Source organism: Amblyomma americanum, chromosome 7, assembly GCF_052857255.1.
Source record: "Amblyomma americanum isolate KBUSLIRL-KWMA chromosome 7, ASM5285725v1, whole genome shotgun sequence".
Taxonomy (NCBI): domain Eukaryota; kingdom Metazoa; phylum Arthropoda; class Arachnida; order Ixodida; family Ixodidae; genus Amblyomma; species Amblyomma americanum.
In genome coordinates, this window is record NC_135503.1 from 85,163,580 (window position 1) to 85,189,607 (window position 26,028).

The following is a 26,028-nucleotide window of genomic DNA, read 5'->3' on the forward strand; positions in this document are numbered from 1 at the left end:
CTGACCTCACTAATCCCTATGACATGCCATTTAATATCCACTAGTTCCTCCGACGGAACTTCTACACTAGCCTCACTGTTTAAGGTATTATACCTTGAGGTTGCAAAGTAGAGGTTCGTGGTCGCGTGCCGGATGACAACTTCTTTCCAAGTCCTCGTGCACCGACTTTGAAAGAATGTTTGAGGAGCCGCAACTCCACCACGCAAACGTAGAGCGGCCGACACTAACCAGCAGACAGTGCCGAAGAGCGGACATGGAGGAGCGTGGTATGCTAGCTGCTGAAAGTTTTTTATTTGTCGCAAAAACATGGTCTCTGCACAAATAAGCAGTCCAATTCATCACCCTTAATATGCGACCAACATTTATAGCCTCATAGATAGATGCGTAAAGGAAGGCACTCCGCTGATAAAAGTGCAAGCACTCTTTTCTGCAAGCACGACCGGGAGTTACAGATCTGCAGAGCACTCGAACTGGCATGGCACATTTTCAGGTGCTAATAGTCGCCTTCACCATCCGGGCACAGGTCGCGGCTGTGCGGAGGAACTATAACGCCACATGTGTCAACGAAGTGATCAATGCAGTCTTGAGGAACGGCGTCCTTTACTTCTCTCTTCGTCCAAAGTGAGCATTCTGTTATGAATGAAAAATGACGAAAACAAACGGAAGATCACTCTCGTGGTAAAAGATCAAGGGCTGTCCATAATCTCAACAAAGACTAACTTGCTTTCATAGGATGCAGGTCGTGCAAATAGTAGCCTGTGAAGCGACCATTTCCTGACATCTAATTTACCCATCCAAATTTGTGTGAAGCGTTCAGGTTGTGATTATTTTTTTCAGTGCTCTAACACTACAGCAAAAAAAAAATGTTTTTCCTCAAAAATTTGCAATGACCTGCGCTACTCAACGCGATTTATAGAAACATTTATTAATTTATGCTTTCGCATCGCACTATACAATTGAGGCTGCGTGCAACAAGAGATACCAGGTGCACAAAACTAGTAGAAGGAATGCCCTTTGTTCAACTCTCTACGTTGACCTAAACAGAAAATATAGGAAAAACTTGATAATAATAATGGGGTTTTAGAAATAAATATATTACGAGTGGGCTGGTTTCTAAAGCTTTTTAATTCACTGCGCTGACCAATCAAATAAAGTTTTCAGATTTATGCCTCCTAACTCGAGCCAAATATGTAAGCCTAATTTGGTGGTAATTAAATCCTTCACTTCTGTGCACAGGAACTTTAGGCATGCATAATGTTTCCAGCACTACATACTCTTTGCACTATCAGAAGCATGATTATTGGAGGAAAAATCCACCACATCTTTTACTCTTTAATTTCTTCCTAAGCTGAAGGGTGAACAGCGACAGAAGCCTGTGCACAGCGCCAAGCATCTTCAAAAAGTTAGATTCTCTGTAAAATAAACTTTGCGACTCAGAACACGAAAGATTTGACTAAGCGCAGAGAATGAAGGCATAGAACTTTAGAAGAAAGAAATAAGTTATGGTATATTTTTGAGGCACTGTGCTCGAAAGTCAGGGTATAAACTGTATCACAAATTTCTACAATGGTCATTTTAGAAGGAGGAAAGGTAGTGTCTCATGCCTTGAGATTTAATGCCTAACAATAGTTTGCATACCGTATATTCACAGCGAGCTTTCTGAACAGTACATATTGTACAGTATGGTAATTTTTCAACCCACAAAAACATTTAAGGGATTGAGAAGGAGCTGGTGTTTTGAAATATATGCGAATATTTCTCAGCACCTTTTCGTGGAATCAAATATAACTGGTTAGAATATATTTAATCTTAATGATAGTCTTCTAGCTGATAATGTATCAAAAATATTGAGGAAAATTGTGTTTGGAGTCACGACAATAAATATCTTTAGAGTACTATGCAAAACGTACAAATAAATTACTACGTCCGAACTTCACTTTTGATTTGTTTCTTTGTTTTGAAAGCAACAATAAAAGTTGTCTACCGTATGAGGAAACTATATTGTATTGTCTTCTGCAATATCCAGAGCTGTGCTGGGGTTTTATACTATATTAATTGCGTCCATGAAAACAAACGATTTCGTTCATAGCAATGCTGTAACGGGGACAGCTAGCTCGTCATGTTAGAGAGGTTTAGGGCGTAATTTTAGAAAGGTTAAATGGAATGTCACATTGATACAGCACTGACCACAAAAAAAAAATAATAGGACGGGTCCTTAACATACACACATATTCGACATCAAGTGACTGGCTAGTCGGCAGTAGAGTCTTTGAGAAAACTAAGTTTTTTACTGCACAGAATCACTTTACGAACAATACAGAGTTTTACAATTCTTACATACTCAATAGCGCCATCATGATAGGGCGAATACGTCTTGCGTATTCTACATTTTTCAGCAACGTATCTCCGCAACAAGACTAGTATGTAATTTCTTCTATTATATCCCAGTCTTTAGCTCCCTTACGGTGTCCATGGTATTCCACGTCGACGACAATGCAGCTCGTGTAGTCTGTATAGTAGATAGTGGCTTCCTTTTTGTCTGCATCTGAAAAATTTTGCGTGGGCTTATAACGGCAGAATGTACAGACAGAGGCTCCCACCTGTACCAATATAAACGCTGTTTTCAATTTTGGAGTTTATTTTTATATGTTTGTTAGCCTTTTAAAACACTTTTAAAGGCCTAGACGGCATTACACACGGGCAAGCAAGGAATACATTTGCTAATTGTACGCGCTCTCTGTACACACACACTTCACCACTGGCAATAAATATTACCTGCAGACCACTTCAAGTAGAAACATGCACTCTCATATATCCACGGTATGTGCACTCTGTATGTATGCAAATGCAAACTTTCTTAAATAGAGGGCCATTTGTTAAGGGCGTTCTCTGTCGTCAAGTTGTCCGAAACTATACTATTGGTTCTACTATTGGTTTTTCTAGGGGAAAGGAAATGGCGCAGTATCTGTCTCATATATCGTTGGACACCTGAACCGCGCCGTAAGGGAAGGGTAAAGGAGGGAGTGAAAGAAGAAAGTAAGAGAGAGGTGCCGTAGTGGAGGGCTCCGGAATAATTTCGACCGCCAGGGGATCTTTAACGTGCACTGACATCGCACAGCACACGGGCGCCTTAGCGTTTTTCCTCCATAAAAACGCAGCCGCCGCGGTGGGGTTCGAACCCGGGTCCGAAACAGGGAATGGCTAAATGTAGTACGAATATATAAGCTTAGTGGTGCACGCATGAGTGGTGTTATTCTTGCAAGAGCGATTGAAGCGTAAAGGTAAATGAAAATGCGTACTAAGAAAATTTTATCTAAAGGGAGAACAACCATAAGGGTTAGGCATTAGACAGGTGCAGGCATTCGATATCCAAATCTGAATGTTATGTTTAAATCAACAGCATGCAGCGAAGCATTCATTCAGAAACTGCTGATCGTTTTCGTGATTCAAGCAAAAGTCTGTTTGCTAAAATAGGAATCGAAAGGAGACCTAGGAATAATAATAGATATATGGTAACCGTGATTACTGAAAGGAAAAATTAGTCACGCGTCTAGAGGAACTTGAATGTATTTTCTAGTGAGGACCGTATATTTTAGGTGGCAAAATTACCATTATTTGGTTTCGGCATAAACTGTTATGTCATTTATTAGCCGAAGGCTTCAAATTTTATTAACGCATCTAATGCACTAAAGCGATCAGTGAATATTTAGTACATGACGAAAAGATCATTACGAAAAACGCACAAGTGTGAAAATAATGAGATGGATGCTTTGAGAGGAGATGACTTTGCAAAGGAAAACACAACGAAAGTTAAATAAACAGAGTAATATACGACGCTATGCATGGTGTTTCAAGGAAGGTTTTAATTAATTCTCAAAAATCGTTTTTTGTGGTAAGAACATGGCTTTTTCAGCACAATATTATCAATTTTGGCGGACAACAGGAAACCATAGAATCGTCTTAAGTAGTAAGCTTGTCAAGTATTTTTTATTAACTGATTTTAAATAATAGAGTTAGGCTCTTCGTTGCAATTAGAGATTTGTAGCCGATCGTTATTAATAACCATCACAGTTTATTTAAATTTTTCAAAACGTGATTAACGATGACACTAAGGCTCGACAACATTTAGTTTTTTTATTACTTAAGTGCGCTGGAAAAGGTTGCTTTGCCTACATTCTTTTCGAATTCACGTGTATTTTGGTACGACGTAGCCAAACTGTGTACATAATTATTGCTGACACGTTTCTCAAAGAGGCTTCATTAAAGAGATACGACGCAGCTGGAACAACATCTACACGGAGCCAACTGGCGTTGACAATAAAATACATTACACACTTTGAGCTTTGTGCATCAGTAATTCACCGGTGTGATTTAGCAGTATGATAGAAAGTCGGATTGACGTCGAGGTATGAATCATCACCTCCTTTAATATTCCGCACCCTGGGCTTGAAGCCTGCCCCATTCGTCGATTGAGGGTGCAATGATTGATTGTTTTAAAACGTTGCGAAGAAAGGATAAACTTTACATTTTTTAAATGATGATCACATGTTGGCTTTCAGGCGACAGTCTGTGTATTGAAGTTACCTTTAATTCCCAGCTTTCATGCAACAGCTGATAAAGGCATTTTATGCGGTAACATTGATAACGCAGCAAGTAAGCGATCAAGGCCTGCCTTGTCGTTCAGTGAACTGGAGCATGTAGATCAACGGTAAGAGCTTGCAAATCCAGGAGCTTTATTGTAGGTTCAAGATGACTGATACTTCTCTATTCCTAAGGATCTCACAAAATTGACGTGTAATATCAGACAGGAAGGCGAATGTGTTATCATGTCCAAGTAATTCTAGCTGTAACCTGCTAATAGACGCCAGCTATGAAAATAATACAGAAAATTTTTTTCATTCTTCCAGTTACGGCTCTTGAAACCATGCATTTGCTTTGAGGTAATCCTCATATTCCCCTTTCGCACAATTCACCTATTTTTCAGAGAGCGTTATTTCATAGGACGTCACCATTATTGATGCTGATCTCGTTGTAAGATGTTTCATCAACGATAGTCCGAATTTGGTTCCTGTTTATTTTACTTATAGCTGTCTGTTCAAACAATCCTTGTAGTCGTATTTACCTGTATCACACGGCAATGCGGAACGACGGCTTAAGCTCAGTCAAGCCGCAAAGGAGCAAATTTTCCTTCAGTCACAAGGACATTTCTCTTGCTCTTGAACCCAATTTACTAATATCGCTTATAATTTCTTCATCCTTTTTTTTTCGTCCAGCAGTGCTACTGGCAGTACCAAAAAATCAGAGCATGTTTTTTTTTTGCCTAAGCCACTTTTTTTGCTGAAATAAAATACTTCTATCATTCTAACAAGTGAACCTGCCTAGACAATATGCAATTGTCGCTGTCAATGAATTATATGTGCGGGAGCGCGGGAAAGCCCTGCCCTTCTGCTTTGACTCCAGTTAACAAGAGTGGTGTTATAGAGCAAAATGCCAAAAAAAAATCAAATTTACTACTTTCCCTTTGGAGAACAAGAGCGCTATCGTGTGTTTTCGCCAGTAGCTCCACCCGCGATGTCGCGCTGCTGACCTGGCATTACTAAATTAGGTATTATGCGCTCTACATCGTGTTCTGCCTTTGTGCTGTTCTTCCAGAGATTTTTGAACACAAGATTATATTTTCACTAGGTACCGAGCTGATCGGCCCAGCATATGCTCGCCTCGTTGCCCAGCTCCCGGCGGCAGCGCGTCCCAACACGCTCGGAAGTACTCGGGCTAGCGCGAACCACCGCTAATGAGTCTTCCTTCTGGCGGAGCGGGTGATCCCACCTTCGTCAACCGCCTAGGGCTTAAAAAGCAAGGCCGGTGGCTGGAAAGGGGCAATGCACAGCATTCAGGTCGGCGTCAATGAAGCCACCCCGGCCCTCGAAGCCGCTATGCTCTCGTCCTCAGCATTAAACCTTTGTTCTCTCATTTAAACTTACTTTTCAGCAAACTGTTCCCGGGCAAACATTACGTTTGCTCGGACGTCGAGTTTCTTTGGCTGCGTTACCTATACGTGGACGCCGCGCTGACTGCCAGGGAAATATGCAGCTCTACCTTGCCAATCACAAAGTCTCAAAAACAGTGACAACACTGGGATTTCCCCGTCGCTACACTGGTGGCAGCTGTTCGATGACACAAGGCGGAACAATACATACCTTCAGGTGTGGTAAACGCTACAGTTCCAGGTATATCACCAACCTCTCCGTAAAACGGCACCTCCTCCCTGCAGTAATTTCAAATTTGTAAATGAAATACATTTATCGAAGTCAAATAAACAAATCACCAGATTACTTAATTGGAGCATATACTTTTTGCATATTATATGCAGTGCGCAAAATGCCTAAAAACTAGATCACCATATAGGGATCTCCTTTAAATCCGAGAGGTCTAATCCGGATGTTCACAGCCTAGCAAAATTGTAACTTGCCGATGTTCGTGCGCTAGAGGATTACAAAGAAAAATCACATCAGTATCTGTGACTGGCAGGCAAACCCGCGGCGGCGCAAAATTATGAAGAATATAAGCTTGAAAGGCCGCTAGGCGAGAGAATAAACATTTATTTGTAATACGCGACCGGAGCGGATTGTGGGTGGGGGGCTCAGTCCAAGACTCCAGTGGCATCCGCCGACGCTTTGGCGATGGCGACTAGCGCCTCCTGGTCTTCCAGGGTGCCCCTCGCCAGCGTCACCTCCCACTGCTCCAGCGCAGCGTTGTGCGGCTTTAAGTGGTTCGGTTTAGCTGAACATGTCTATGTAATGAGCGTTAATGTGGTAATTTCGTCACACCAACGACATATATCTGGGTATAATGTTGGGCGACTGCGGTGTAGGTGGTGGAGATTGGGGAAAGTAACTGTTCGGATGCGTCTCAGGTGGTAGGAGTCCTCCGGGAAAAGTTTCTTACTTTTCGCGGGGTACAGACGCGTATTTAAGCGGAGAGTTTCTAGGCGGGTTGAAAACTAGATCGAGAGGGGGCAGAGAGTAGATTCAGTGAGCCCCGCTTGGTTTGTATAATCTGCTCTAATATTGCCATCGAGACCTGCATGTCCAGGGACCCAGATGATATTATGATGATACTGGAGATCGCCGCCCAGAGCATGCAGAGCCGTGCGTGGGACACGTCCACTTGTATAGGCTCCACAGAGGGCTTAGGAGTGTGTAAAAATATGGGTGCCGTGGTGTGTGCTGTCGCTCAGTTTGATGGTGATGGCTATTGCAATGGCTTCTGCGGCCGCCGGATCCTGTGCCGTGAAGGACGCTAAAAAAAGAGGGGTGTCGGCGTGATTGGCAGCAGCGCAAACATATCTGTGGGGCCGTGCATAGGAAGCCACATAGACATACATAGCCGAGGTGTCTTGGCCGTGTTGCCTACGGAGGCTGTGAGGACGGGCCTGAAAGCGCAGGGCCTGTGACTCGTGGTTCATTTGGCGAGGTATAGGGTCCATGTAAAGGCGGGAGCGGATAGCAATGGGAAGACCTCCGGTGCAAGTGGCTTTCGGGTCACCTATTCTTGAAAGTATGGCCATACCCGCCGAAGTGATGAGGAGACGAGTCTGTTTTGTTTACAACAGCCTCCTGGATTTCCGAAAACTTGTGAACCCCAAGTGCAAGCAGTATAGTAGTGGATGTACATATGGGAAGGCCCAGAGCTGTTTCAAAGAAGGTACGAATAAGGATCTCGATCCTACTATCTGCGGTGCGATTAACATTGTGGTATGGGAGACAATACTGGATTCGACTCATGACCAGATCCGTGACGAGGCGCATGGTGTCGTTCACGCGCATGCCTTCGCGATTTCCAGCGATACGTCGTACCAAACGCGTGATATTGAGCACAGACGTGCGTAGAGTTGCAAATGGTGTGGGTTGGCTTGCCGTCATGCTGGACGCAGAGGCCAAGCACTCGGATGGCTAAAATTTATTTTATGGGGTGCTTCTAAATTTCGAGAATGATTGGGCCGGGAGAACGATAGCTGGGACTATGAATACGGATGATTTCCGATTTGTCTCGTGCACATTGCATACCGCTGGTTTGAACAAAATTCGCGACCACAGTATTGGCTGCTTGTAGGGCTTGCTTTTTGGCGGCAAGGTATCCTCGGATTCACCAGATGGTGAGATTATTATGTCATTCGCATAGATGGCATATCCGATGTCGGAGAGTGTAGAGAGCTTGTGGGCGAGAGGGCCCGTAGCTATATTGAATAGTAGTGTTAATAGGATGGCATCTTGTGGAGTGCCCTTGTCAGGCGTTTGGAAGGGAGACGATCTAATAGATTCGATGCCTATCGGGGCTATGCGGCCAGTGAGGAAGGTGGAGATATAATGGAACATGCGAAATTCACAGTGTACCCTATTTCGAGCTGCTAGGATTGCGGAGTGGGAAATGTCGTCAAAGGCGACCATATTGTCAGGTGTTAGACGAAGTACCTCTCCTCCGGGAGGTATCCCCGTGAGGACTTCGAGTTTGAGAAGAAGAAAGGCGTCTTGTGTTGAAAGATGTGGTCGAAAGCCGAGCATAAAAGGGGGAAAGAGACTACGGTCATTAATATAGTTTTGGAGGCGTGTTTGGATGATCCGCTCGTATAGCTTGCCCAAGCAGGAGGTGAGCGGTATAGGCCTGAGAGCACAGAGGGAGAATGGCCGTTTGGTTTAGGGATGAGTGCCGCTTCTGCGTGTTTCTATTGAGTGAGTATTCTGCCTTGGGTCCACAGTTCATCACTGCTTTATTGGGTAACCGCTTGAAGGGAATTATCCGTGAGGTTGCGTAGCATTGCATTAGTGATCTTGTCGGCTCGTGGGGCACCAGAGCGGCTATAAGCGCGGGCACCTTCGAAAACGTCTTTATAAGTGATTAGCGCGTTGAGTTCCGGGTTGCTGTGGCTGGTGTAAGCGGCTGATGAGGTAAGCGGCTGTCAAGCGCCAAAATATTTGGAGCGGAGGGTGTCCAGAAGCTCTTCGTCAGTGGCGGTGAATTGGTCGTCTACGGCTTCAATGTTTTATTAGTAGACGCCTTTGTTGTTTCAAGATGTAGAAGGCTGCGCATTATGACCCATGTTTTGGAAGTACTCAGGGTGTCACGAAGTGAGTCTCAAAAATTGATGCCAGTTTTGGGTGGAGAGTTGCGTGGCATAGCACTGAGCATGGTGAAAGTGGCCCTGAGTTTGTAAGGTAAGCTGCGCTATCTGTTTTTTGAGGGTGCAATTATATCGTTGACGGCGCCATCTCTTCAGCAGGCCATGACGGGCCTCCCAGAGGTGGACGAGATGTGGGTCGACTTCGGGATTGTCAACGGTCTGTTGGAGGGATTGCGTGTGCAGACTGATAGATATAACACTCGTATTAAACTACAGCACACTCTCGCGCTCTGCATGCCACAGCATCGTCTTCATCAACTTCCAGCAGTGGGTTCACTGTCCGCTCATTGTCATTTTCTATGTAGCACAAATCAGGCATTTCGCACTGTTCGTGTGCAGCGAAGATTACCTGTAATTTTTTTTAATGAAGAAACTATTGCACAGGGAAAATATCTACTTCTGCTGATTTTGGTTGAATTTATTACGATGTGTACGCTGGATACCAATATTTTAATCCACAGGAAAACAATATCATCAGAAACTTTTACAACTATCACACGAAAGCAAGTGCTTAAGTGTAGGAAATGTAGCATACACTACATTCTAAACACACATTTCGCATCAATAATTTTAATATGGTGATAGGCGCAACGTTGCTGATATCGTGGACTTAGGAGAGAAGAACGAAACAATTGTGCCGTCGTTACAGGAAACCTCCTATATACGGGGAGCCACTATTGCAGCAGCGCTGGTTACTGTAAACTATGGTGATATCAAAAAATGATTGGCTTTGTTAACAATGTACGTTAGCTGGAAGAGGAAACATAACAAAAATAATACATGCCACTTTCTACTTTTTCAGGTGTTTGCTGCCATCAAGCATGTCAGCGAACCTGCGGAAGTCCACTCGTGTATTGGATGCAGTTTTGAGGGCCTGTGTAAGCCACTATTCAGTTTCCCTTGGCTGTATAAAATAAACCTAAAATAAAGACAGCAATGGGTTTAAACATGAGGTTGATGCACGTGTGTAAGATTGATTTAAAACAGGGATTTTTCAAGCACAGCCAAGAAATATCACCATATAAGGTGCATTTTCTTTCGTTTACAAACGTCATGCATCTGGCAACCTAGCCGTTTTTTCATAAAGTGAACTCAAAATAAGGCAGCTTATGAGGACTTCTTTCGGTAAGAGTGCACTAAGAGAAAGAAAAAAAATAATGCCACAAATGTCGTCTTATACGCGTATTCAGTAAGCTGGAGTGGTTGATGAATGAAATTTAAAGGGCAAAAGGCGAGTATGGCATGAACTATAAATTAGCGTTAAGCGTTCGAAATTACTTGCTGCTGTCTTGAAGTTACTGCCCTAGTAACTTGGTCCAGTGTAATCTGCTGAAGTATAGATCTTTTCTTCATGCGTTCGCTGCCTTTATGCCTCGAAAATATTGTGCTTTTTTCCTCGTCTGCTCAATCGTTGCTAATAAAAGATGGCTTTTCTCTAAAAATACGATTGCATGTTACCCAAAAAGATATTTCCTGAAAGCACAAAATAAATTTCATTAGAAAGCTACCCCCCTGTTAATCTTTCACTTAAGTATGAATCACTACCAGAACCAAGTACTTAGGTTACGCCTACAATTAACACTACAAAACTTTATTGCCGAGGCGCTTTATTACTAAGGCACTGGTGCTCGGTGCTCAGTGGGAAATACTTGCGTAAGCAAACCACACAAGATGATGCAGCATACAAGGCCAGTAATATAGTATATAGTTCTGCCGGACAAACTATACCTCTCGAAAATGAGCTTTGCGGTGCGCATTTGAGCAAATCTATTACGCCCGGATGCCCGAGAGCAATAACAAAGGCGGTCTAAATTTTCGCGCAGACATTAAGTTTGATGAAAAGAGCCCCATTCAGTGACTTCATAAAAAAATTCTAAGGGACACCTAAGCACCATCTTAAGAATATAGCGCGATAGCTTCAATGAGTTAATGTTCATATATGTGGAATCGGTCATCCTCAGCTTTACATTTGAAGGTTCGTGGTAATCCTCACACCACTCCTTCCACAACGGAGCTTCTGCCACCCAAGTTGCTCTTCCCGAGCAAACTCTCGCGATCAATTATTAAATCAACAGCCAGCTTGCATAGTGGTCACTTTTCTCAGAATCCGGTGCGGAGGTAGTGAATACGACACAACGTCACGTGGCCTAGGTAGTTCGTCTAGGATGACTATCCGGCGGGTGGCCATCTGGACCACATATTTTTTGCTCAAAATGGCGACAACGACGACGCAGACATCGCCTATGCCGGATTTTCTGGGTAATGAGGCCTTTAACGATATCGTGCTAAAGGTGATGAATCTTGCGCAGCTAAAAAAATGAGAACAGCATGACATAAAACTAGCGTCAGCGGCTGATATTCTAATTGAAAGGCAGGTTAGGAATAAAATAAGTTGGACTTCCTACGCAAACAACTTATAAGCGACATTCTGAGTGCCTAAGTGGCTGTGAAGAGAGTGACTGACAAAGGCGACGAATTGTATGCCACAAAGAGATTGTTGAGCTGTCCCTGCCGGACGTTGTGCAATGCAGGCTTACATTCCATAAAAAATAATACTGAATCCAGCAGCAGTGAATAACGTACGTACATTTCTTTTGCGTGATATTTACATCGCAAGGCCAGCTTACCCAGTTGATGGAAAGGTCCAGACATAAGTGACTGTATGGTCTGCGTAGTTAAAGTCAGTTCTTCTTGCGGAAAGGCACTCGAGAATTGTGTCGTTGTCAGAATCTGAGATGGCCACGATGTCCTCGAACGTCGAGAATACCTGGGGTTGAACATTCGATTACCTGTCACAAGATTACAAAGCAGAAGTAGTATTAAAATGTAGGTGTACATTGCAGTTAACAAAAATCCGAACTCTTTTCCAGTCGTCTCGACCTGGTCTTTGCTGCCACATGGTCTGTGTGCAAATTAAGCAAGACTACCGTCGCGGGCAGGCTGTTTACCAGGATGAGAGAGGACATTTTTTTGTCGGATTGTGGCCCGTAGGCTTCAACAAATATGAGCCTTGAAATTTGGTCGTATTTTGATTACTTGTACATTAACTTATATCATACACTCACCAGTATAATAAGGACACCCCCTTTCTGGCGCACTATCAAATTGCTGGGCCATATTTTCAAACCATGAGCCAGATACTGTCCATTTACATATTGGTTGGAAAGGGTTTTATTGCACATTTATTCGTGGAAACATAGCAGTAGTACCTCCGTAACTTTCAACCAAAGAATGATTTAATCAATTTGCTCCCATCGAAGTGCAAGTCACGTCCCCCTGTCGCCCATATGTGTCATATATTTTCGGATTAATACAAGCGCTGTGTATCCATCTCGTTCACCGACCCTATTTGTATTATGATAATATTTCATGAAATATGGACGTCACGTGTATCAGTAGGCGCAAGAAGTGTGATTTTCCTGCCGTAGGTCATTAAAATTTACTTTCAATTTTCAGGAAGAAAAGTACTTGGTCATGTACTAGAGATCCGCGCCTTATGGTTCCGAAAATCCTAATGTAATAAACTTTACGAATACCTTAAATATAACAAATTATGTTTTAACGAAAGTAGGAACACATGCGCTATATAAAAGTTAAAAGTTTGACTGAACAACATTATTAAATTCGTTGTTATTCATTTGTTAGATGCTTGATTCAAAGCGGTTTTTGTCAAGAAGTATCTAATTGGACGACTGGATGCAAAGGATAGAAAATAGACACATTTAAGGAGGACACAGCAAGAAACTTAACATCTATTGTACGCTGAGTATAAAATGAATTAAGTTCATGGTTTATTAGAAAAATGTTGGATTGAATAACGCCAACACATGTTAGCTTTAAACTAGAAGCCTTCATCGTTTTGATCAGTGCTCAATTATAGGAAGAAAATTAGGCTATTTTTGGCAGGAATTGTAATTATCAAACGTAAGTATAATTATTCATGCTTCATGCTTAACATTCATGGTTAGCACAGAATCCGGACGTTGATACTTAAGACAACGCATAATTTGTACCTAGAGACATGAATTGTAAACTCGACTGAATAAAAAAATTTGCATGTTAGAATAATTACCGGTGAAACCACAGAGCGCAAGGCTACACAGTCGCGATTTCCTTTTGGCTCTTTACACTGCAATGCGCAGTCTTCAGTACCAAGAGTGTAGCCAAAATTAGGTCTTAAACAATCTTTGAGAGTATATCTAATTAATTCTTAATTACGGTCTAGTCCTAAGGAAATCCAATAATTTTACTGTATTTAACACGCATAATTGTACTACAAGCAGACGCGATGAATTTCCTAACCTGGCTTGAATATGCCCAAACCATGTCTTCGAAAAGTGGCACAAATAAAAGCAGTGTATGCTATGCTTATTATCATGTATCTGTTGGAAAGGCACTGCATTCAAAGGAATCCCGCTCTTAAAAAGATGGTCCGGCATCAACAATGCTGAAAAAAACGCGCGCGCGCGCGTGTGTGTGTGTGCGTGCGTGCGTGTGTGTGTGCGTGCGTGCGTGTGTGCGTGTGTGCGTGCGTGCGTGCGTGTGTGCGTGTGTGCGTGCGTGCGTGCGTGTGTGCGTGTGTGCGTGCGTGCGTGTGTGTGTGTGTGTGTGTGTGTGTGTGTGTGTGTGTGTGTGTGTGTGTGTGTGTGTGTGTGTGTGTGTGTGTGTGTGTGTGTGTGTGTGTGTGTGTGTGTGTGTGTGTGTGTGTGTGTGTGTGTGTGTGTGTGTGTGTGTGTGTGTGTGTGTGTGTGTGTGTGTGTGTGTGTGTGTGTGTGTGTGTGTGTGTGTGTGTGTGTGTGTGTGTGCGTGCGTGCGTGCGTGCGTGCGTGCGTGCGTGCGTGCGTGCGTGTGTGTGTGTGTGTGTGTGTGTGCGTGTGTGTGTGTGTGTGTGTGTGTGTGTGTGTGTGTGTGTGTGTGTGTGTGTGTGTGTGTGTGTGTGTGTGTGTGTGTGTGTGTGTGTGTGTGTGTGTGTGTGTGTGTGTGTGTGTGTGTGTGTGTGTGTGTGTGTGTGTGTGTGTGTGTGTGTGTGTGTGTGTGTGTGTGTGTGTGTGTGTGTGTGTGTGTTCCATGCCATCACAGCCGACCGCGAATTTTCCTTTCAAGCATATCCCATAGCAAAAAAAAAACCTTGACGCAGTGGATGTCCCGAGTACGCCGAAATTAATCCGGGCAATTTCTACTGGAAGATGTCTGCGTGTTTTGCTGCAAGCATATGCCTGTACGGCCACACGCGATTAGACGAGAGGCACTGCCGGGAGCGCCATTCTGAACGCTGGAACCATCCAACTCACCCGCAAGCAGCAAAGTGACCGTACAACACCTTTCCGCTCCACGTCATAATGGAGGTCGAAAACGGGCAGTCCGCACGCGTTCGGAATCCGTTCAAAAAACGATCGTACAACGGGCTTAAATGGGAAGCGCCGCAAGCGGAACCCTTCAGGAACTTCAGCGTCCTCGGGCACATTGATGGAAACGCCGAGACTGAAATTTATACTGACGCAAGCAGCATGGGCCTCGGCACCGTTCTCGTTTATAAAAGCGATCAACTGGAGAATGTAACTGCATACGCAAACCGCTCTCTTTTGAAGGCCCAGGCAACTATTCGACGACCGAATTCAAGCACCGTGCCTCGCCATTGTCTGGAGTAAGTAGAAAATCCGCCCCTACCACTGCGGACGACCTTTCAAGGTGGTCGGGTATCACAACGCACTTTGCTACTTTGCCAATTTGAAAGACCCCTCCGGCCGCTTCGCTCGGTGGAACATGTGCCTTCAGCAGACCATCGCTTACATATCCGGACGTAAGAACGCCGATGCGGACTGCCTATCTCGACCCCCTGCCGAGAAGCCGCTTGAAAAGGACGATTAGGATGCCTTTTTGGAAGCGATAAGCACCAGCGACTTAGTGCTGCACCAAAGCTTGGAACCCAAACTTCGGCTACTCGTCCAGGGCCTGAAAAGGAAGGTTTCTTTACCTCCAGCAGCATTAAAGCGCGGTTTATACTGTCTTTGTCTTTGAAATAGCGTGCTTGTGAAGAACGAGGACCCCAAAAATACCGCGTACCTCCTCGTCTTTCCGAACAGATTACAAGAAAAAATTATTCAGGTTTCGCACGACGAGCCTGCAGCTCGACAACTTGGTTTTCCCACACCCTTCGTCGCATTCAAGATTAACACAATTTTCCCCTATTACCCGCTGATGTCTCACTGTCTCACAGTATATCAAAATATTACGGAGGTGTCAACGACGAAAGATGCCGCCTATCAGGCCAGCTGTGATTTTGAAGACGATAACAACAAAGAGCAAGCCCTTTCAACAAATAAGAATCGAATTCCCTGATTCCTTCCCACGTCCACGACATGCAATAGTTCGATCATCGCAGCGAGCGACTACTTCACCCGCTACGCCGAACAAAAGTCCTGCCGAAAGGTACTGCACATGAAGTCGCAAGGTCTTTTTTTTTGTCGAGCAGGTCCTTCTGCAGATAGGGAACGGCATTTACGGGGAGCTTACCAAAGCAACTTATTTCCGCAGAAGAACGGTCTTACGGAACGTCTGAACAAAGCTATCGCTGACATGCCCGCAATGCATGTGGACGCCGAACACGACCTGGGATGCCATCTCCCCCTACATTGTCCTTCCCTACTATACCGAAGTGCAAGAGACCACTAAGATGGCATCGTTTAGGCTCGTCCATGGCATGAAGGCAACCACGACGCTCGACACTATGCAAGACAACATCGAGGCCGCTGTCTAGCATCAGCGCGCAGAAGAGCCTGACGACTTGCCTGATTGCGGATCAAAGATCAGCAGCGCACCGGCGCCCCACGGTGCAATTAATGTAAGCTGACGTTAAGCGGAGTACAAACCGGGTAACCGAGAATGGGTTTAGACTCCCATTCGCCGCCGCGGGCTTAGTGAAAAGCTTCTGCGCCGCTGATTCGGCCCATACAAGTTCATTCCTTGACTTGAAGAGCTTGGCTAAGAAGCTCCTCCCGACGTCATGCAGCGTCACAGCGGCGCAGTTCACGCCCAGACAGGGCGTAGGAAGTGCGCCTAAAGCGTTATTAAGGGTGCTAACGGACGCTCTGTATCTTCAGTCGCAGTTTACTTACTTGTTTAATTCTTGTTATTATGTATTCGATTCTTTTTGTTAAAAAGCATCGGCTGATGTTTTCGGTCTGAGGGGCGTAAGCATCGAGGGGAGTAATGCCGCGCTTCTTTGTTCAAGCTGAGAGCCCCGGCCAAGCGACCTTACGCTATAAGCGACAAGACTTATCTCGAATGATAATGGACACGATCGCCTTCCACAAATTTTCACATTTCGTAGTTGCTTTTGGTACCTTATCTCCAAGGTTCTTTGCCAGCTTTAAATTGAGCGCGGCCAAAAATTGCAGGCATTCTGTTCGACGGCCGTCGAGCACGCTTCTTGCTTTCGTCACCACCGAGTTATTCAGGCTATAGTGGGCGCAGGTCAGCCCAATGAACAGTTCCGTTTCAGAACTTTTCGGTGTATTCCTCACTGCATAGACTCCTGTCACCACTACGTCACAACATTAACTTCTACCAACTATGAAAATGTTACCTTTAAAATGTCTGGCTGGATCTTTAAACCCTTAATATAAACGGTGTAAGTCATGGCGGCGGTTTAACCAGACAGTCTCCCATTGACCGTGCCGCGATGAAAGAGGCTCGTGCCGTGGGCATGTTGCATAGGGTTTCTAGTAACAGATGCGGAATACAAAGCGGAGCCCTCTTATTTTTGTTTAAACCATGTCTGCCGCAATATCTTCGAATTCGGTACGTGTTGTATTTAGCATAACCTACTTACAAACCTGGTCTGATTGCCTTTTTGAAGTGTTTCAAATATACCTTGAGGTTCAAAGTTCGCTGATAACATGCTGTATCATTAAGCACGCATTCCATTTCTCTTATCTAGACTTAATTTCGAAATGCCCAGACTTTTTAAGGTTTTTTGAGTCGCATGCACAGTTTACGGGCCATTTATTGGAGCTAACAGTGGGTCGTCCATTGAAGTTGTCTTCGGCACATTCACCCCTAAATTGCAAAACAGTTACCGCCCCGTAATCTAAATGGTTCATTAGAAAAACATTTAAGGAGCCTGGTTACTAAAAATTTAATAGCAACTGCCACTCGTAATCTAACAAAATGGGAGGCATTGAAATATTCTGTTTGCCTCTAAAATGGTTATTTTCTCTTTGTCTTTGAAATTAGAATCTAATTTTTCAAACCCAGTTGCTGGCAGTAGTTCGTGATCAATGCGAGCTGCCCTCCTCTTTCCTCGTAGTTGCAGTCATAACATAGCAATTCTATTTGTTTTCTTCCTGTATTTCACTTGCTGAGTGGACCATGTTAGGCACAGTATTGTCACTTCTTCCCAAACGTGTAAGCCTTGTACTTCTCATATGTGTACCAGGTCCAGCAGTGTGACTTTCTTAATGTGGCTGATAGCTTGGCAAAGGCGTCCCTCAGCGGTCCCTTTTTTCGTATGCTGCCGACTAACCCGTATATCGGAGCAGCTGAACTTCGCAGACGTGCAGCCGATAAACTCTTAAGCTAGCGTGCGCGACTGGAGCTTTTTCTGCGCTCCTGCGGTCCTGCGCTCCTGCACTTTGTGACAAAGAAAACCTGCGGAAAGCTCAATATGACGCGCAGGCTTAGTAAGCCTGTGCTTAGATTTGATATTTTCGCAAGTTTCCGCCGCCATAAGCTGCAGGAGCGCGGAATACGCAGCGCCGGCTAAAGTTTTGGCAGCCTGTATGTTATTACGCCTACGAAATAGGTCTATCTTAGTTTCAATACATTATCAACATGTCAGGCATTTCTGAAAATGAAATTTTTGTCCAACACGGCAACTTGAAGTCTCTCTGACGAGGCTGCGCTCCCGCATTCATCCTCTAAATTCAATGAGGACATGTCTGGTTTACGCTTTCCCCCCTTAGCATAATTTGCCCTGAACACGAATCTATAGAAAGTGCGCTGCACGCTCTTTGCTGTCTCACCTCCATCCGCGCTGTTTTGCTTATGTCAGAATGAACCAACTAACCCAGCAAGAAGTTCCACTTGAATACCTTTCTTATACAGTTGGCCCTTCGTTCTACTCCTATGGTACAACGTGATGCCATCGTCAACAGCATCACATGGTCAGCCTGCCGCGCTAGGCACATCACGCTTGACCTTAGCTCGAGCAGCCTGTTTTTGTTGTTTAGCGCCACTAAATTTGAGGGCAGCCATAGGTCTGTTCCTTTCTTTCTCTCTCTATTTACAGACAACTGCATAAAATTGGCTCGGGAGGCGCAGAAGGACCAGAAAGTATCTGACTAGGCTATGCCACATTGACAGCAAAGGTAACAAATTTTTTTTGTAGATTTGTGCACATCAGATGCCGCCCAAAATACATAAGCGCGAATACAGTAAAAGTTACGATTCCTTCGATACAAATCTAAACTTCCTGTGGAAGGACAAGGGGAAATCTACTTAAAACTCTGTTAATACTAGATGATTTTCATAATAGCAAGCTATTGTTTTTGCGGAACCCAACTCATGACAATTCAACATAAAGCACAATGCGTACGCATTATGAAATGCAATCGAGATAATGCACGATGAAAATGCAGCACACTAACAAGTGGTGGTTCAGGTGATTAACCCTTCATGCCTTCAGTTCTTCTATAATGAATTCTTTGACTGGCTTCTTGAACTGTATTCGGGAGGGACTGTCAGTATGTCAGGGTACTCATTGAGGAGTCCTGGTATTAGTGACGGTATTAGTGACATAATTCCTGGTATTATTGGCATAATTTGTGCGTGATGTGGCCTTAGCCATTTAAATGTGTTTAGTTAAAATGCGGACTGCTTTATTTCATAGTTTTCCTGAAACTCCGTTCTGTTTGCTGCCTACTGACGTAGGGCTTCGAGAGTTTTTGTTTAAGCAGCTATTCCATCCAAGATATGCTATAACTGCTAAATTAAGGAGCAGGGCTTTCATGTGCGGCACATTTCCGAATGCTCGTAGCTAACCTTTGGAAAGAAAAAAAAGGTAATTGATCATGTGCGGAAAAGTTTCTGTGCATGCCAGGTAGGCGATTTCGTTTCGATGGGAAAACATGAGCCGGTCGTACATTCTTGCGCTGGAGTGCGGCGACTGATGTGTGGTATAACTGCGATGTAACTGCCACATAACTGCCAAGTAACTGCAACGCGTTTCTATCTAAACTAACCACGCGTTTTGCAACGGCGAGATTTAACGTAATAAAAGCTCCGACCAGATGCAAGGTGGAGAAAACGAAGCCGTTGATGGGGCTAGCAATGCGCGCATTCAGCACGTTTTGAAACGGGTGTTGCTGCTACATTTCGCGCTTACTGCCAAGTGTGAGCAGCTTGGTCGTTCTAGAGTTTTGCCATGGACGCACGTGCGTATTCGGTGAAACCGAATGATATATCTTAGTATAAACATTCACCATATATGCTACAATGTCAAGCTGTGCTATCTGGGCAGCGGGAGCACGGCAGAGCGCAACCTCGGGTATATCCGCGCATTCTAACTCTCCTGCAGTCCGTTAGCACGCAAAGCAATGTTCTGCCGTATCAGCAGGAGCTGCGATTGAGATAGTAGAACGGGTCGTATACCAATCAAGTAAATGTAGCCTGCGGCAAAAGGTGTTGTAAGAAGTTAGCAGAAACTCCTGTCCTATCATGGAAGCGCAAGCATAAACGCCTGTGCGCATTAGGAATCTGCATCCCATTATGCTATTACACTCGCCCGCGCATAGGCGCACATTCATGCACATTTTAATTTGGTCATTCGGCGTTCCGTTGGTGATTAAGCGTTTCGGAAATGGTAAATTAGGGTTTCTGGCTGTTGCCGACCACACCAAAGATCTCTAAAACAGACGTGAATGTGCAAGTGCATAGTAGATTTTACGTTTAGCATCAGCAGGAAGGAGCCATCTTAGTTTTTAACATGCCAAAAGCTCTTGATGCATCGGTTCTAGACGCGTCGACAAGGGCGACCGTTAAATTTCTCTTGAGAGACGTCAACTAAACATCACATAGGAGATGAGTTTTGAATAGGTACTACCTGAAATTCCAAAGATAAGGCAGGTATATTACTTGATTCCTTCGACCTAAACATATGCTTTGTTTTTATATTCAGTTGCATCTCATTTGCCTTCAACCACGTATTAAGACGTTCTCGCCATGCATTTATTTCTGTGCATATTTCATGTGTATTAACTACTGATAAAAATACATTCGTATTATTCGCATACAGCACTTTTTCTTACATCCGTAAATATTAAAAGTACCATTTATGTATAATACAAATAGAGCAGGTCCAAGAATAGAAAGCAGGGGTGGTCCACATTTAAAAGTTTACATCACTGATTCAACTTTATTATTTACTGTCATGAAAGTTATATAGGTTTCCATCAGAAAAAGAGGTATGCCTCTGATACCATCAAAGGGAAGTTTGCTTAAAAAGAGTTCGTGTTTCAAAGATTCAGACGCCTTTCTAAAGTCTATATTTAAAGATATCTAGTGTATATTGATCTACCGTCCAAATTTTCTTGCTGGCATCACATCGCCTATCTTGCTATATATTATAAATTTACCCTTTCTGCCTTCATTGTGCTATATTAAATAGTTAATTTAATATAGTTCTTGTTTTTCATTTCTTTTAAACCGATGGCGTACTTGATTTATGACCCACCGGTTCCGACCTCCCGCGTGCATTAACACCTGCTCCTTGTTTATATTTTCTTTAGCCACGGAAGTATACCACTGAAAAGCTATCAAACCTTCCGGATTTTTGACTGACCCCCCAGTGTGGGTAATGCCATCTGTAGTTGGGCCTGCAATAGCAACGGCATGGGCCAGCAGATTCCTGGAGATTAGGTGCGACATTCATAGCGAAAACCTCAGTCGAGTGTCGTTGTCTTTAACCCAGCTTAAAATATCCTTAAAGACATCGTTCGTGCGAACTTTCAGCAAGCACAGGGCATCTTGGAAAGAAAAACCACCATGCAAGAAGCTACAGCTATCACATGCGCAGCCCCACTGCCTATTAAGGGTCTTCCGGACCCTCGTCGAAATTAATATGTCATGAGAGTAGCCCCACGTGGCGCCGTACACTAACTAGATTGACGACAAAAATTTGTACGATTAACGCAGAAACCCTTTTTAAAAGCTTTCACTGGGGCCAGGCGGCCTGGTCCTTCGATACTACCGATACAACGACTGGGCGACTGTGGATTTTGTAATGAGGGCGAATGGTCGCCAGAGGTCGGCGACTACTTGCGTAAGGAGGAGAACGCGCCCGCAAGTTTGTCGGCATCGAATTCTCGTGAACCTACCGCTTTGATTTGCAGGATCGCAGCTGTGCAGCAGGTCTGTGAGAAATGTTTCCGAGTCCGAATAGGAGCAAAATGAGCAAAAGCGAACTATAGGCGCAGCTTTGCTTTACACCAAAGCCGCAGTTTTCTTCCATTGGCGATGACATTGCAGCTTAAGGCGAACTACGAACTACACGACAAAACCCCTATTCAAAGCAGCCGTGTCGAAGCCGAGTACTGTTCATAAAGCTCTACTCCTCTCTTGCTGGAAGAAGCAAAAATCCATCTTTGTCCGATACGAGGGTTTAACGCGACAGCTACTAATGCCGTTTGCAGCTGGCGATTGCCGGCCGGAACACTATCGTCTTTATTGGTGCAGTGCCAGATTGCTCATCTGCTAAAGAAACTTTTGCAGTTCAATAAAAAAAAGTTAGGACACTTAGAACGTCAGAGCCGCAGGCCACTTCACAGTGCCGATAAGACACTGCATCGCAACAGTGATGTTTATGGACCGAACATTAGCGACGAAGGTTGTTTTGTTTCAGCAGTACTTTTGTGACGTGAACCTCTACAGGGAATTTCTATCTCAGCATCAAGAAATTATGCATGCTTGATCAAATTTTATTAAAGTTCCAGCATAGGATCCGTGTTCGCACATCGCACTGTTCTCATTGTAGTTGAGAAAGAAGTTAGCGTTCAATGTCACTCATCAAGCGAGGCCTGCACTGCGTCGAGGATGCAACGAACACCGACGTTATCGTAGAAGGCTACAAACAGTGGCTACGAAAATGCAGAACACGCATCGAAAAACGTACAGCCTCTTTCTTGAATGGAAAAGCTGAGGTACTGTTGATGAAGTCTGTCAAAAGATGCCGACACCTCGATACAGGTAGACCACTTCCTTCTTGCACGTAGTCGGCGTTATGCGATTACATTCGGCCGCTACAGTACATCGTTGGTCCGAAAAACGCTGACGCCGACTTGCTAATTTAAGGCAGGAACCAAACGATTGGGGCTGCTAGAACAGATGTCTTGTTGAGAACTCATTGTTGTCAACAGTACGAATCTATATACGAGCCCACTTTCGACGAACATTAAACGCTGCCCAAGTGCAGGCAAGACCTGCTGCAGCTTCTCCTTCGGCGTTAGGAGTATTAGTTATTAGTACTCAAAAAGTCGTCAAGCACCACTTTCAGTAGCCGCTTCATCACCCACGAACACGAAATAACTGCCAGCAAGAGCACTTATTGAGTACCCACGGTAAATGGCTCGGGTTACTTACGGTGCAAATCGCCGTAAGAAGCCAACTGGCTAAACGACTGGTTTATATCCAAATTAAAACTGGGACACTTCGATTTCGCTTCAATCTACGTAGCTCCAAGCCCTTAACTAACAAGAATGTCTATCCACACTAACACATCCATCACAAAATAGATAACGTCAGCAATGCCAAGTATTTCCAACAATGCACTTCAAAAACCTGTACGGCAGGTAGAAAGCTAAGGCGTAGACTGGCAGAAGTGTGTGTTGATCGGTTCGTGCGGCTCATACGAACGTGCATTATGGAGTTTATTTTTTGCGTTGGTGCAGCTGTGTAGCTTTCAAAATAGTCACTCGTATATTCGCAGGCGTGAAATCGCAGAATGTCTCTCGTTTATTAAGACGACTTTGCTGTCGTCTAGAAGATCAACGTTATTCCTAGAAGGCAGCAAACAAAACTCAACGCAACGAATCCCTCTAGACTGACCACGAAGGCAGAAAGGCCAGCTTCGCTTACAAGAAGCAGTTGTCTCATACCTACATCATCAGTAGAGACGAAGTACGCAGCAACCCGCTGAACCCAGCCGCTGTTGCCGAATATCCGGAGCCCTTGTGAAGAAATCCTTCCTTGGCTAATGAAAATGCGCGCATATATGTATTGCGCAGTGTCGAGCGACTGACGAAGCTGATTAAGAGAGATATGGCACTTCAGTGCTAAGCAGTGCAAATCGAAGCACTCGGAAACCTTCCAGGCAGCCAAGAGTTGCCGCCTTTACTAAAACAACAGAATGAAAGCGGAGAAACTGAGATCCACACCTACACGAGCAGCGTACGTGAACCTTGGCTTCGGACTACCATTTCGAGAACTTTATCTCTTGGTTCTCACTCAATGAAAAATGCAAAATCTAAATTTCGCGAATGTTCTGTCTTTAGAACGAAAAAAATGATTTATCTCTTCCCTTACTGCGCGGTTCAGGTGTCCGCCGAGATGTGAGACAAATACTGCGCCATTTCCTTTCCCAAATAACTAATTTTTATTTCATTTAGCTAATACTTCTTGTACTAGGCACGATTTGTTGCATGAAAAAATGATTTTTCTCCAATCTTTTCAAAAGCATGCAGGCTGAAGTCATTAGTGGCCCATATATTAATCCCAAAGCAGCAGAACAAAGATGTTGCCAAAAGTAGAGCGAATTGTTCACTTAAGAACGCTCCACGTGGCTGTTATTAATCAGCCAGGTGCGTAAGTATCTAGTAAGAACTCTAGTTCGCCTGTATCCTGCGTCTGTTGGCGAAGGCTTCCCGTGTGCGTACTTCTGATGCAGGTAACGTTGCCTCGTTTTGTTATCGCGAGTTAGAATATCGGCTTATCTCTCCATTAAACTTTCCGATTCTCTTCGCTAATGCCCAACTCTGGATCTCAGCGCCATATTGCCTTGCGCTTGTGTTCACAGTAACGTTTAGCAAGTTACTTTTCCGAGTATTTTTGGGCGAACCATGATGTGTGGAAAGCTAGCGACAATATGACGACACACTCACTAGCCACGCCTCAAGCTGACCTCATCAAAGACGTCGTGATCATGTGACATCAGATTCAGCGAGACACGGATCTGCATGAAATAGGTGCAACTTCCTAATTGAGCTGCCGCTTAAACTACTGACGTGGTATGTTTGCACCCGGAATTGTGATTACGCAGCTGGTTTTTGAGGTAGGGCTTCTCTAATGAGTAGCTCTGTCATGCTTAGAGAGAAATCAATAAAAGTTAGTCTAGCTTATTTCGTGAAATGGAGTCTATTTAAAAGCCACTAGTTACCAGTAAGGACGAATTACTTCACGATTACTACCACGTGGGGAGCTACGTTAGGGTCGCGTTTGCATTAGCGCCTGATTGCATGTAGAACGCTTCTGAACTACCCATGCTCATGACTGCACAAGCGCGTTCTTTTCTTTTAGGCTGTTGTACGTAGCACGAATCTCAATGGAATGCATATCAAACAAGTTCACTACTTTTTCTGCTCTTGAGACAATTTTCTGAATAGAAATCGCGATCCTTCGTGAAGCGTTGTGCTTATGTTGCTTCGGTTGATGCTCACCACCTTTATTGACTGATTGATTTGATTTATTTTCACAGACAAGAGGGCGCAAGTTTGTGGCGGAAAACAAAGAAAAAAGCAGCAAAGAAGGCAGCTTGACTCCCCCCTCCCCCCAATGCTGCTGCTAACTAATTCCAACTAGAAGAGATCATACTTGCGACATGTTTGGTGGCATTTTACGCGTGCGGGAAAAAACTGCTTCACACTAAAACAAACAGAGATGTCTACAGCCCGATGGGACCTCTGATTAGCTCAATAACTAACACAGTTTGGAGATAAGCTTCTGTTTTCACTCAAAACTTATGTAGCTTAATTTATTGCCTTATCGTGTAAAATATAAATGGTTATGTGAATGTAAAGGGAGAATATTTATATATATTAAAAGAAGTTTGTTGACCTAACATAAAAGAAACCGATGATGATGGCGTTGCTTCCAATTATTTTTGGATGTAAAACTCTGCATCTAAAAACCCGGGAAAAAAATTTGATATAAGATTTTAAGCTTCTTCATTACCTTTATAACGTCGGCAGCTTCATAATGGAGACTCTGGGGTCCTCCAGGGCTTCCCAGTTTTCCTTGGATGAAACTGGCTCTAAAGCTGATCAAGACCGCGTATACCAAGCAGGCTTTCATTGTGGAGCGTTCAAGCACCATTCCCTGAAAGACACAGCAGAAAACAATTATCCTTGAGCGGGATGTGTGCTACTGCTCTCCGCAAGAAACTGTGCACGTATTCGATGTGTCTTTCCTACAAAATTCAATTTGTCCTCATCATTCCCTGCGAGAGCGCCAGGGGTTGCGACATGTAATGAGTTTTATCCTCTTGAGTGGCAGATGTTGCACAGGTGGTATATTTCTACCAGCTTTGTCGGTCGGTGCTTTTCGTTCTGTATTAAACAGTAATCTACCTTCGTAGTTTCAATGAAACTGAGCACTGATAAATTGTGGAGATTCATGGACACTACTAAGATATGAACGCAGTTCGTACCAAAAAAAAATTTCTCGAGTAAGTATTCTGGCGTACGTCGAAATCTGGCGCTGCATCACAAAACATTAAGCCACATTTCCTTTCAGAACAAATGGTGTTCAATAGCAGTGCCTTTTTTTCTGCTATGGGGTTGCAATTTTTCCCCACTAAATCG

The 26,028-nt window shown here is 44.0% G+C and overlaps 1 protein-coding gene across 1 annotated transcript; it reads right to left on the minus strand.

Annotated features, from left to right (window-relative positions):
- Positions 1–279: 279 nt before the first annotated feature.
- Positions 280–25,603, minus strand: LOC144097303 (uncharacterized). The gene is made up of 5 exons (XM_077630046.1): positions 25,400–25,603; positions 11,806–11,945; positions 6,198–6,265; positions 2,465–2,545; positions 280–630 (listed from the first exon to the last, which is right to left on the minus strand). Exons 1-5 carry the CDS (start codon positions 25,538–25,540, stop codon positions 494–496), a joined length of 567 nt encoding a protein of 188 aa, XP_077486172.1. The 5' UTR covers positions 25,541–25,603; the 3' UTR covers positions 280–493.
- Positions 25,604–26,028: the final 425 nt, after the last annotated feature.